At 41.7% G+C, this 12,788-nt stretch overlaps 1 protein-coding gene across 4 annotated transcripts in view; it reads right to left on the bottom strand.

Annotated features, from left to right (window-relative positions):
- Positions 1-405: 405 nt before the first annotated feature.
- Positions 406-12,788, bottom strand: part of TMEM241 (transmembrane protein 241) — a 46,334-nt gene continuing 33,951 nt past the window's right edge. For 3 of the 4 annotated variants that reach the window (XM_081918126.1, XM_081918128.1, XM_081918125.1), the window contains 2 exons: positions 6,366-6,430; positions 406-1,885 (listed from right to left, as the gene is read on the bottom strand). In XM_081918126.1, the coding sequence (XP_081774252.1) occupies positions 1,825-1,885; positions 6,366-6,430 (126 nt within the window). In that variant the 3' untranslated portion in view covers positions 406-1,824. The other variant, XM_081918127.1, reaches the window with a different exon arrangement.

Genomic DNA, 12,788 nt, shown 5'->3' with positions numbered 1-12,788 from the left:
ACTGAACTCAATGAGACTTACTTCCAAGGAGCCATATATAGATTTGCATTATAAACTGTATACAGTGGTACCTGGGGTTACACACGCTTCAGGTTACAGACGCTTCAGGTTACAGACTCCGCTAACCCAGAAATAGTACCTCGGGTTAAGAACTTTGCTTCAGGATGAGAACAGAAATCGCGCAGCAGCGGCGCGGCGACAGTGGAAGGCCCCATTAGCTAAAGTGGTGCTTCAGGTTAAGAACAGTTTCAGGTGAAGAACGGACCTCCAGAACGAATTAAGTTCTTAACCCGAGGTACCACTGTACTGTACACTTGTAGGGTTTGCACCTATTGGAATATAAGATGTGTAAATGCTTTTGTGTGTGTGTATAATAGATAACAATACAAGACAGAAAAAAACACATTGAAAAATGCAAATATGATTTACTACTCAGTTATTTTACATTCAACATGGCCTTGTGCTAATCAGTTATCACTTCAAGGTACTCTTTTCTATTAGCTGAGCTTTCCAGCGCCCATGAACACACATCAGATTGTGGTTTCTGGTTTTCAGATATTTGGGGTAAGGGGGGGTGGGGGGCAGTCCAAAGCTTGAACTAAACATATCTTAGCTTTTTTTATGCAGACAGAATAATTGAATGTGATACTTCCATCTTATAAGAGGGTATACCAAATCTATGCTGGTTATAGTTTTATTTTCACAGTGAATAAGGTCACTCAGCCTAATTTAGTTTTAAAAAAAACATACAGAAGAAGTGTTCCACAAGGAATACAGCTGTTCTGGTGCTATACATCAGTGGAGGATCATCAGCTACCTGGTTGATAACCTTAAACTGAATGGAAACTCTGACAAGAACGCCTGCAGAACTGGTACCTATTTGCAAGGTATGGCAGAAACAGTCGCTTTGCTTGTGCTTTCATGTAGATACTCCCAAGTGCCAATCTTCAAAATGCTCATGCTTAAGGCTCAGTAGGAATTGCTTATAATCATGGAACAAAAATTAGCCACCTCCTGCTGCAATCATGACACAACTATTCAATAGGATTTGGTTCGGAAAAGACACGTCCGATTGCGCTGTTGGACATTGTGCTTGTCTGTGTCCACACTCAAGAACACATAGAAAGTGTGCCCTCTTCCTCTGCATGCACATACAAACAGATTTCCGCAGTGGATTCACATTGCAACCCTTACACATTTACATGAGAGCAAATCCCATTAAACAGGTCTTCTTTCTGAGCAGAACCCACGTGGTTTTGTTTCTTCATGTTTCACTGGAGTTGTGTATGATGGGAGAGCAAGGAAGCAGCAGGCACACCACTTGGGCAATGCATGTCCCAGACTGAGCACAAAATACTACCAAGTCTTCCCTGTACCCAGATACACCAGGAAATCTGCCACAGACCAAGAAGCTTGTCCATTCTTCCTTCATAAGTGAGACTACGGTCCTATAATTTATGTTGTGATAAAGGGACAGCCATCAAATTCTGAATGGTGCAGAACTCGAAGTAAGGTTGAAAAGGGGGCAGGATAAGCACCTTTCTTACAGCAGTGCATGCCCAGATGGTTTTACGGTAGTGGATCTAGTTTAGTTGAGACTGCACAATTTAGTTTAGCCTGGCTAGCATAAAGGTTAACGGAGCCCTGACTTTCTGCACTGCTATTAATAACATTTTTATGACTCTGAAGAAAGAAGAATATGGAATTAAGTCACTTGCAGTTTGCACATCTTCACTGCTGTTGCTTTGGATTTTTCAGTCACTGACTATTACCCCTGATGGGAATGCTTGGTTATTCTCTTCTTCATAATTTCTCCTTATATATTCATATGCCAGTCCTTTCGATGTAAAGCAGTGAGGCTTCAGCAAATCCACCAAGTAGAAGACTGTTAAAGAAAGCAGAGGAGAAGCTTTATTAACAAAGATTCACTTGGGCAATTCATAGGAAACTCACCGAACAGGATGGCATTGCCAAAATAGTCGGTAATTTTCATGCTGAGATATTTCTTCAGTTCCTTAAGTAATAGAATAACAACCACTGGTAATTTGTTGAGAGTATGATGGCATCCCAGTTGCTTACCCCTGGTTCCTCAAGATGACAGGAACCTGGTCCCTCACTTAGGAGCACAATGGCTCTCAGGGCACCTTTGTGGAACCACCCATTAAAACCTTCTGGATGCCAGAAGCAATTGTATACATGCATGGCTGAACTGCATGGGGAAAGGGAACATCTTGGCGGCCAAGGTTGTTTGACATGTAGAAGGTACTCCAAGCACAGGGCCCCAGAGTTTCGTGGGCCTCCACATGTTATTTGACTATTAATGCTTCACCCTCTGCCCTCTGATAATACTCTGAGTTTTCTTCCAGTCCTGTCCTCTCTATCACAAAGCTCTATGAACTATTTATTGATTTAATGAACCTTAACACTCTTGGAAGAGGGAAGGGGTGGTCTTTGTTACAGTTAGGGCGCTACTTCCTTCTAGAATACCACTTGTCCTCCCAGTGCCTGATGGATGAATCTTGATTAACCTAGGAAAATTCTGAATAACTGGTTTGGATCAAGGAATTGGTCTTTTTTTACTCTCTTATGGCTCTAAGTATGATGTGGGGATAACAAAGTAAGTACTTGTCATGCCTGCACCTATATGTTTCCATGTCAACATCAATCTCTCTACTGGGTCAAATCCTGCTGCAAGAGAGATCATAACCATACACAAAATTGCTACATCACACAGTTGTTGTCTACTACACTGTAAAGCCTGATGCAAAAATCAATAACTAAAACAGCACGTGGCAATAACCATGATTTAATGTTACATATGATGCTCTTCTTAAAAAAGCTGCATCTCCTTCTGGACAGCCTTTTGGGACCAACATCGCCAGTGGTGGGCGGAGCAATGAATGTAAATTTTACATTTTTGCAGTAGCAAGAGTCCTTATCAGTTCCAGAACACAGTCCAGCCAGGAAATAAACATTAGAGGAGGGTGAAGCAAGGCTGGGGAGGGTCTGGAGAGCATCCAGGGGCCTCATTTGGCCTTCAGAGCTGATGTTCTCCACACATGGTCAACATAGTGGCTTGAATCCAAAGCATCTCATGATCTGATCTCTCACTGGAATGCAGTCCCCAATTCATCTCTCTGAAGATCCTCTCTCATGTCCTATCACAAACTGTTTCAGAGGGTTCCCTGACCCTTAAAGAGTAGCTCTTTGCATCAGGAAGGAAAAGGAGAGGCCTGATGCAGTTCTTTGGACCCAAGCCTTTATGCTTTTGGAGTCAGAAAAAACACACAATAATTTCTAGGGCTCAATCTCTGTGCACGTCTGCTCCATGAATAGCTCTCAGATAAGAAAACTGCTTGGTGATCATTGCAGAAAGTAAAAAAGAGAAATGGTAGAGCCTATTTGAAATGTAGCTAGTTGGAATTCTTTTTTATTTTATTGCACCATTTATGGTACCCCCCTCTTCTTTTTATTTTTAAAGAATAATTTTTTATTAACCGACCAATCACATCAAATCAAACCAAATTACATAAATTCCAAATTACACAGCCAAATTTTAAATTTTTGTTGAGGGTACCCATATTTCAAGTTCTGAAGGGGATCCAATCAACTCCTTGCTTCTTACTGCTGTTTTAATGTCCACAGATCTAACCTTATGATTTCACAGTACTATCCAGTCCTTTCTTCTTGTTTTTCCACATCTCTTGTTGTTATTTTCATATATTTTTCCTTTCTCTTTGTGACCTCTGATAGTCTCCACAAGCTGGTTAGATAGTTTGTAATCCTGCGTGGATATTATTATTTTTTATCCAGTAGCCATATCCAGACGTTTTCCATGTAACATCACTTCCATACATCAAAACAGTCTTAGCGTCATTAATCTTCACCAATCTGCCTCCTTTCTCAAAGCCTCTGAGGAGATTCACCAGGAATGCAGTCTGAAAACAAGTCCGTTCCTTCTCTCGGCTATAAATCCTTTGGCAAGATGGCGACTCCGAATTAATTGCTGCGCCATTCCAAAAGCTCTTATTGCTTCTCGATCTCCATAAAGCATACTTTTGGTTAAAGTTTATCTCCACACAGACCTTAATCATCCTGCTTGGGTCAGTTCAACCGACGATTCTAATGAGGAGGGGTTCTTGTAAATCACATAGAAGGGAAGTAAAAAAGGTTCCTTCCTCCCCATTCAGTCCTGTTGTCAACATACCCAGCCTTTGGTGTATCTTCATCGTAAAATATTCCTGTTTCTCCAGCCCGTCGTCTTCTTTCGCAGAGGTCACTTAAATTAGCAGACTTTACTCCCCTTCTTCAGTTGAAATATGTGCATTTGCTTCTTTTGTAATTAATTATTCCAAATTGCTGCAACTAGTGCGCAATCAGAGACAGCGTCCAGGAGAGCCAAGGTGCACACGGGGGCATTCTGCCTAGGGCCCTCGCTCCCTTCTTTCGAATTAGGGGGTGATTTATGGGCACAGCAGGCAAGGGGAGTGTTCCCCATTTCCTTGAGGCAACAAGGGAGGCTGCCTACTCCCATAACAGCCTCTTAATTACCCTGTGTGGGTCGGAGAGATGGTATTGTCGGCCATCTTCCAATGCGCCCCCTAGTGGGCCCCTATGGTACCCCCTCTTCTTTATCCTCAACATCCTCATCTGTCACGTTAGGCTGACAGAGAGAGAGAGAGAGAGAGAGAGAGAGAGAGAGAGAGAGAGAGAGAGAGATTGGCCCCAAGGTCATATAGCAAGCTTTGGCGCTGAGCTGGCATTTGAATTCACATCTATCCAGTACAACAATCTAGGCACCACACCAAGAATAGGCAACCTTTGGTGCTCCAGTTGTTGGACCCCAATTCCTATCAGTTCCAGCCAGCATGGTCAACGGTCAGTTATTCTTTCTGGAACAAAAAGCTTGGGAAGTAACCTTCACAATGGGACTTTAATTGGATGGATCACTTTGATGTCCTATCCATTTATACAATAGTCTGCCAGACTGGTCTATGACACAACGGTCCATGCAGTACATTCATCAAAGGCACTTCCTCAGCTTCTCGTTTCTCCCATCACCATTCTAGCAATGACATTTCCTACTCTGCACTAATCTTGCAAACAACACAGCTTGAACAAAGGGCTTCAGAGGTAGCAGAGTTCAGTGGAGCTGTCTCTTGTTTCTAAAGATGTCAGCTCACACTTCATTCATCTTGAGCAAGGGGGAAGTCGTGTCTCCAGCTCTTTTCTTAAGTCACTCAACAAGAAGAATCCACAAATTGCTGGCTCAGCTCCATTTCCTTTTCTACAATTCAGTGTTATGACCTTGTATTTTAAGCCACAAGGCTTAGTTTATGAAACAGCAAATCTCCTTATGGAACTTTATAAATAAAACAAACTTTTGTAGTTTTTATTGGTAAGAGGGCATTTTTACACGGCAAACCATGCAAAGCTGTCTGGATTTTAATAGCATTACATCCATTTAAACTCTTAGCTTCACCACCAGGCTGTTTTTGCAAATTATGCAAGTGCCATTGCTCCTAAAAAGGCAAGCTCTTGCATAACCATTATGGTGCAAACCATTTTATAATGATATCATTATTCCTCATGAGCCCGGAATAATAAAAGATATGGTAGCTCAGAAATACTGCCATTTTACTTTGTGGGGAAGGATGTTGGAGAAAGACCCAATTGCAAACTTTCCATGAACACTTACTTGAACTTCAGCAGATCTTATGTATGATACCATATCATAGCACTGCAGATATACTGGCTACCAGCCCTAGTTTGAAATTAACTGTTCACTTGCTTGGATGCTTGCAAAACCTTCATGTCCCTAACAAAAATCACAGAGTTGGTGGAGGTCCTGTAAGATATCTCACCTTGATGCACAAAATCCAGAGCTGGAGCATCATCACCAGGTAGCTGTCCAGCCTCTGCTTGAAAACCTCCACTCTAGATCAGGAGTGTGGAACCTCTTCCAGTTTCTTCACTCCATGCCTAATTTTATAAACCTTTATCCTCATCACCCTTAGCCACCTTCTTTCTATCTATATTAATGATTGAGGCCCTTGCTAATCTAATGGCATTTCTGTACAACTTTTCTCCTATCCAATGAAAGGTGTTCCTGGTATTCCTTTGCTGTGCATAGTCCATGCACCTTCCCCAAAGCAGCCTTTTAACTGTGGGGAAAATATTGTTTGTTACTATGGTAAGTATGATTATATATTGTAAACTACTCTGTGATCTTCTTATTGTACAAAATGTTGCTTAACTGTTTTTGTTTAAAATCAGAAGAAATTAATGAACATAATTTGGAAATCCAACAGCAAATTCAGAACAGCCATAATTTTTATTTCCCCGCCCCCCCGCAAAATACTTACCAACAGGCTGTTGGTACATTCATTGCAATCTCAAAGAAGAATGGGGATAGAGCAGCTGTTATAACCTAGAAAAGACACGGAAGATGGCAATTTGTTACATCAACTTCCCGTAAGTTCATTGGCAAGAATATTAACACTCAAAAGAGATATTTTGAGAGGGGAACAGTACAAAAAGTTAAGAAAACTTTTTTAAAACCAGGGCTCCACACTGTAACTGATTCAATTGTGGATTAATCATTTTAAGGATATAATTGAAGGGCATTACCTTGCAGGACACAGATGTACCACTTTCCTCGTCTTCAAGCCAAATGTTCTTCTAATTGTGCTTAAATTGGCTTAGATGTTTTGCCTTTTAAGTTGAAGTTGCTATCAGCATCCTTCTAACCACAAGGACCCATTCAACTAAACTGACAGAGCTATTTGTTGGAATCATTGTAAAACGGTGCATCTTTTAAACCTGCCTGTGCCATGATGCTGATGAGTCTTGATCTTGTTTACTTGTGAATCTATTTTATGTGTTACTGTCGAAGGTTGCATAAAATATTAAGATTTCCATATTCCCAACTTCCATTAAAATTAAATAAAATTGCCTTTTCCTTCCAGCAATGCATAGTAGCTTTTGTTTGTCTCGAGAGGGAAGGCATATTTCCTCTCAAACAAACAAAAGCTACCATGCGTCGCTGGAAGGAAAAGACAATTTTAAGATTCTAAAACAAAAGTTCATTGAGCTTTTGCAGTATGTTCAAGCTATTGAACTGTAAAGCACCCTACAAACCAAAAACGTTGGGTGAGCCTTCCTGAAGCGGATTGGCACAGTTCTCTGAGTTATTTTCCAAAAGAGTCCAGCTACATCCTGAGCTCTTTTCATCACTTGGGTCTGTTTGCCTAGGGGCATGGCTAGCTGGAAAGCTAAATGGTGGCATAATTCTGTGTCTCCAATCACCCTGGGACAAAATCGAAGCAGAGTGGATCCTATTGACATGTAATCAAAAAGTTTCATACAAGCTTCAGCAAGCTGATGATCCAAGGAATACAGGGACCAAAAAGCAAATCTGCAAGTTAGTTCTTCAGGAAGAAACAGAGGGAGCTCTGCCTGAGGCTTCAGGAGAGGCCTCAGACACTGACAGTCACAAGCCTAAAGGCAACATGAAGGCCCCCAAAGGAGGGGAAATAGCTGCCACAATGGATGAGGGCAGAGACTCAGATGAGTACATTAAAAAAATAAGGCAGGCCCTATAAACAGCCCTAACTCCATTTGAGCAGAAATTGGATATGCTTTCTAACTAAATACAGTAGTACCTCGGGTTAAGTACTTAATTCGTTCCGGAGGTCCGCACTTAACCTGAAACTGTTCTTAACCTGAAGCACCACTTTAGCTAATGGGGCCTCCTGCTGCCACCGGAGCACGATTTCTGTTCTCATCCTGAAGAAAAGTTCTTAACCTGAAGCACTATTTCTGCGTTAGCAGAGTCTGTAACTTGAAGCGTATGTAACCTGAAGCATACGTAACCCGAGGTACCACTGTATCAATTTATTTATTTTGTAAAAAAAAAAAAAAAACTCTGCACACAATCTTGCTCTAACCAACCAGTTTGAGATCCAACTCTTACAGATGTCGTCTAAAGTTTTAGTTATGAAGCTGGAGGAACAACCAGACAGCAACAGGAGGAAAAATGGTTGTCTTCCAGAGAACCAGGAAGTGGAGGACATGGCACATTTCATTAATGACCGGATACTCTCCCTGAACTTAAAACATACCACTGTCCCTCAATGACATCGAAAGAGCTCACCAGGTTCCAGGAGGCAGAAACAGAACTGGGGGAGCCCCAAGAGATGTGGTAATTCACTTTGAATACTACAGGCTCAAAGACACTCTTTCCAAAGCACTGCGGAATGTTAGAAACCTAAAATACGGGCAAAGTCACCACTGAAATATTCCAGGATATCAGCCCAGCTACACTGCGGTGGCAGAAGGACTCTCTGGCCTTATACACCAGCCCTAAAAGAAGCTGGCATAGCCAGGGCTTCCCTTTTAAGCTGATAGTCCAGCACAAAGGCAGAACCCCAAGAAGCTGATGCTTTTCCCCTGAGCACCATCTCAGGCTGGACAACCAAAAAAAGGCAGAAAGAAATAAGGTATCTCCAAACAGAAGTAAGAAACTGTTTTGTTTCCTTATGCCTCACTCCTCAATCCCTAACCTCCTTACTTGGCTGCTGTGGTTGCAGGTAGATAATTCCCTCCCTACCCCATTCCTTAGGAACTACATTTCTCTCCCCCCCCCCCTTTTAAAAAAAATTATTTATGATTTCTGCATAAATAACGTTTTTTAGGGCTCACCCATTCTGTTGTTTAATGGGGATAGTAAGCTTCCTGCACACACATTAATTCTCTGTTGTCTATATGATGTTCTGCTCTAAATCTCTGCCTTCCTACATTTCCCCCTCTCTCAGTCCAGATTTTATCATACCCTCTTCTCAGTGTATCCATGAAAATCCAGACTGAGGAAGAGGAAAGCATTGCTAGGAGAACATCATACAGACAACAGAGAATTACTGGAGGTACAGGAAGTTTGCCGTCCACATTAAACAACAGTATCAATAAGATCTCAGGGTCTCTGAAACCTGGGTTGCTGCCATAGTGGTGGCCTACATGCCAAGGAAAGAAGGTGATGCCACCACCAACTGACCACATCCACCCTAGTTTAGTTTGATACACGTTTCCCTTGGACCTTCCCTCGCATTAAGCTGTAAACATGAACTCTGGCAGATCTAGGAAAAGGAAAGAGCCATGTGTCAAACAAGCAAAACATGAACTGGTCTCAACAGGCGCTGGGCATCAGAGCCCTAAGCAGCACTGATAAGAAGCAACTCGAGTAAATAAAGTAACCTTAATGTATTTTCATAGCAATTAACTTATGACCTAGCCTGAAAAAGTCACATGGTGCAGAGCAGCATCGACACTCACAGACACACAGCCAAGGAAAATATATTCCCTCTTCGAGCGTCCCCTCATCATCTCTAAATTCCCAACATTAAGGATTAAATTGCAATGTCCCCCTTCCCCTCTAATTCCTGAGCATCTTGATGTTTTGCTGGTCTTTAAGGATATAGAAAAGAGCATTAACATGACTGGAGAATCCTTATTTTTTAAATAATAGGAATTAAAATGATAGGCATCATCCAAACCATTTCTTTACCAGTGGTGATTAATATTTTGATTTTTTTAAAATTTTTATTAAAAAAGCCCAACAAAATTGCTGAGGCTTATAAAACTGTAGTAAAGCAGGCGCAATCTCTTGAACTAATTAGGAAGCTGCACAATAGCTATCGTGTCAGCACAGGTGAGCTAATTCCGCTAGTCCAGGGATGGGAAAGATGTGGGCTGCCAGATGCTCAAGTTCCCATCATTTGTGACCACTGGCATGCTGGGGAGCCAGTGTGGTGTAGTGGTTAAGACTCGTAATCTGGTGAACTAGGTTCGCATCTCCGCTCCTCCACATGCAGCTGCTGGGTGACCTTGGGCCAGTCACACTTCTTTGAAGTCTCTCAGCCCCACTCACCTCACAGAGTGTTTGTTGTGGGGGAGTAAGGGAAAGGAGATTGTTAGCCGCTTTGAGACTCCTTAGGGTAGTGATAAAATGGGATATAAAATCCAAACTCCTCCTCCTCCTCTGCTTCTTCTTTTTCTTCTTCTGTGGTCTATTCACAACCACATCTCCAAAGCGTCCTTCTCAATCAGACCAAAAACCCATCAAGTCCATCATCTGTGGTTTCCCATCATTTCTACCCAGAATCCTGTGAAAGCGGATGGTATTCAGTGGTAGACATGACCTCTGAACACGAGGGCTGCATTTAGGCATCATGCTCAACAGCCTGAGGGACTTATATAGCCTTCCAGGCATGCTCACTATTCTAAGCCGACAGTTTTAAAGCATTAAAAAAAAACACCACCTCTTGACTAAATATTAACAAGTTACTGAAATGCCGGCATGTTCTTCACAATTGTCAGCAGTTGTGAAATGGGAAATTGTTATCATACTTCAGTCAAGTTGTAATCGTTTGGGAGGGAGGTGGGCTTGGAAACAGCACAAGAAATCTTAAAAAAGCATTATTTATGTCATTCATCAATAAAAATAGCTTGTCCTCACAAATATGTCCATACATTTGGGAATATTTATCTATGGTAATTTTCCATTTATAATTTAATTTTCTAGTTCATGACTCCGTTGGGACAACATAGAAAACAAAACAATTCCTAGGCCAGATAGCAAACTGCTTTGCTGACGCTGTTTCAGATTACGCCCCAACAATAATACAGTTAAAGTCTTGATTCTGCCACTTTTTGGCGTGTTTTTGCTGCTTCTCAGATGATGTAATGGAAAGAAAATCGACAAGTTATTTTTATTATAGCAGAAAAGGACAAGGAATGACAGCAAAAACTGGGGTTGTTCAACATTTTAGTCCTCTATGAAGAGATAAAATGTAAAGTTTTTCTGTAGCTTTTTACAGAAATTGCACATTGATAATTTAAAAAGCATTTTATGAAATCATGCTGGAGAAGACAGTTTGGAAAGCCAGGAGTCAATGTAGAAATTGCACATTGATAATTAAAAAAAGCATTTTTATGAAATCATGCTGGAGAAGACAGTTTGGAAATCCAGGAGTCAATGTGTATGGCAGTTTTCCCCAACCTGGTGCCCCACAGATGTTTTGGACCATAAAATGATGTATTGTGTACTAGTTTTGTGAATCTAATTTTATTGATGATTTGTATACTCTTCACCGAAGGGACACAGGTGGCGCTGTGGGTTAAAGCCTCAGCGCCTAGGACTTGCTGATCGAAAGGTCGGCGGTTCGAATCCCTGCTGCGGGGTGCGCTCCCGCTGCTCGGTCCCAGCGCCTGCCAACCTAGCAGTTCGAAAGCACCTCCGGGTGCAAGTAGATAAATAGGGACCGCTTACCAGCGGGAAGGTAAACGGCGTTTCTGTGTGCAGCTCTGGCTCGCCAGAGCAGCGATGTCACGCTGGCCATGTGACCCGGAAGTGTCTGCGGACAGCGCTGGCCCCTGGCCTCTTAAGTGAGATGGGCGCACAACCCCAGAGTCTGTCAAGACTGGCCCGTACGGGCAGGGGTACCTTTACCTTTTTACCTATACTCTTCACCACCATGATATACAGTATATATATTTTCAATGTTGGCATAATCAGAAGTATAGAAACCTTTGCAAATAAAAACCCATCTGTGGAGCACTATATTGGGAAAGTCTGGCATAAATATCTAAGGATGATCACTTGCATGATGTTGGCTTTCCTCTTCCTCTCAACAGGACAGTCCATTCTCAAATGCTAGTGATGGCCTGTGTCAAATGGGCTGGTCTCTCTAACTGAATAGCAATGCTCTTGTGAGCAAAGAAGCTCCCTTTGTGTACCACAGTTCCTTTGCCCATAAGAATTCTTCAGAATAAGGGAAAACATGCATTTGAAACTCCACAGGGGGAAAAATCCAGTGAGTGGGAGCTGGAGCAAGGAGATGGTGGGAGGGAAAGGGTCAAGTACTCCCTCCCTCTGCTCCTTCACCAGAAGTGACTTCATTTTCTAAAATAGACAATGCGCTAGCTACTGCTATAATAATTTGTACATAGTGTATATTTTGAGCTTTGCAGTATATTTGATAGCTGTATCAAAGTGCTTTAGACACTGGTGGTGGTTGCACCAAGCACCTAGGTGGACCCAGCCAAGACAAATTAACCCTATATGTTTCATTTATCTTGGTAATACATGCCAAGGTAACTATCAGCAGATATTTCTCTCCAACCACCTTGCATTTACCAGAAGAAAAGATGGCACCCAAAAGGTCTCTGACCTGCCTTCCCTTGTCTTATCTTTATCTATATCTCCATATGCTCCTACCTACTCCACCATTTTCAAAATCCTCTACCTGGAATGGCACTTAGCGATGCAGGGTGGAAGGACAAGATTTGAGAGCCATAAAGAAAAAACAGAATACAACAGATCTTGAAAGGAATATTAGACTATTGTGTTATATAAGAATGGAAATTGTACTCTCTTCGAAGGATGCTTGATGTAAATGGTGTAATTTTAAAATCTTCTGTATAAGCATATTTTGCAATGCTCTGTTCACTGAACATCTGGAATCTGTACTTGCAAATTAGCAATGGAAATTATTCCCAGACAAAGACTTGTTATTCTTTCCCTTCCATTTAAAATTATGTTTATGAATCATAGTTCAGCTTAGAATTTCCTAAATATAAATCACTTAAGAAAGAGACTAAATAAAAACATTGGAATGCCAAGGTGGGGATGGAAAGAAATATGGATAATTTTCATTGATAAATTTAGCCTTGATAGATCCTGAAAGTCAGTTTTCCTCTTGTAGTGGGAAGCATGAGTCAGTAGAGGTGGC

This window comes from Podarcis melisellensis, assembly GCF_964234715.1.
Source record: "Podarcis melisellensis genome assembly, chromosome: 7".
Taxonomy (NCBI): Eukaryota; Metazoa; Chordata; class Lepidosauria; order Squamata; family Lacertidae; genus Podarcis; species Podarcis melisellensis.
Note: the sequence above shows the minus strand (reverse complement) of the source record. Positions and strands in the feature narration are given on the sequence as shown.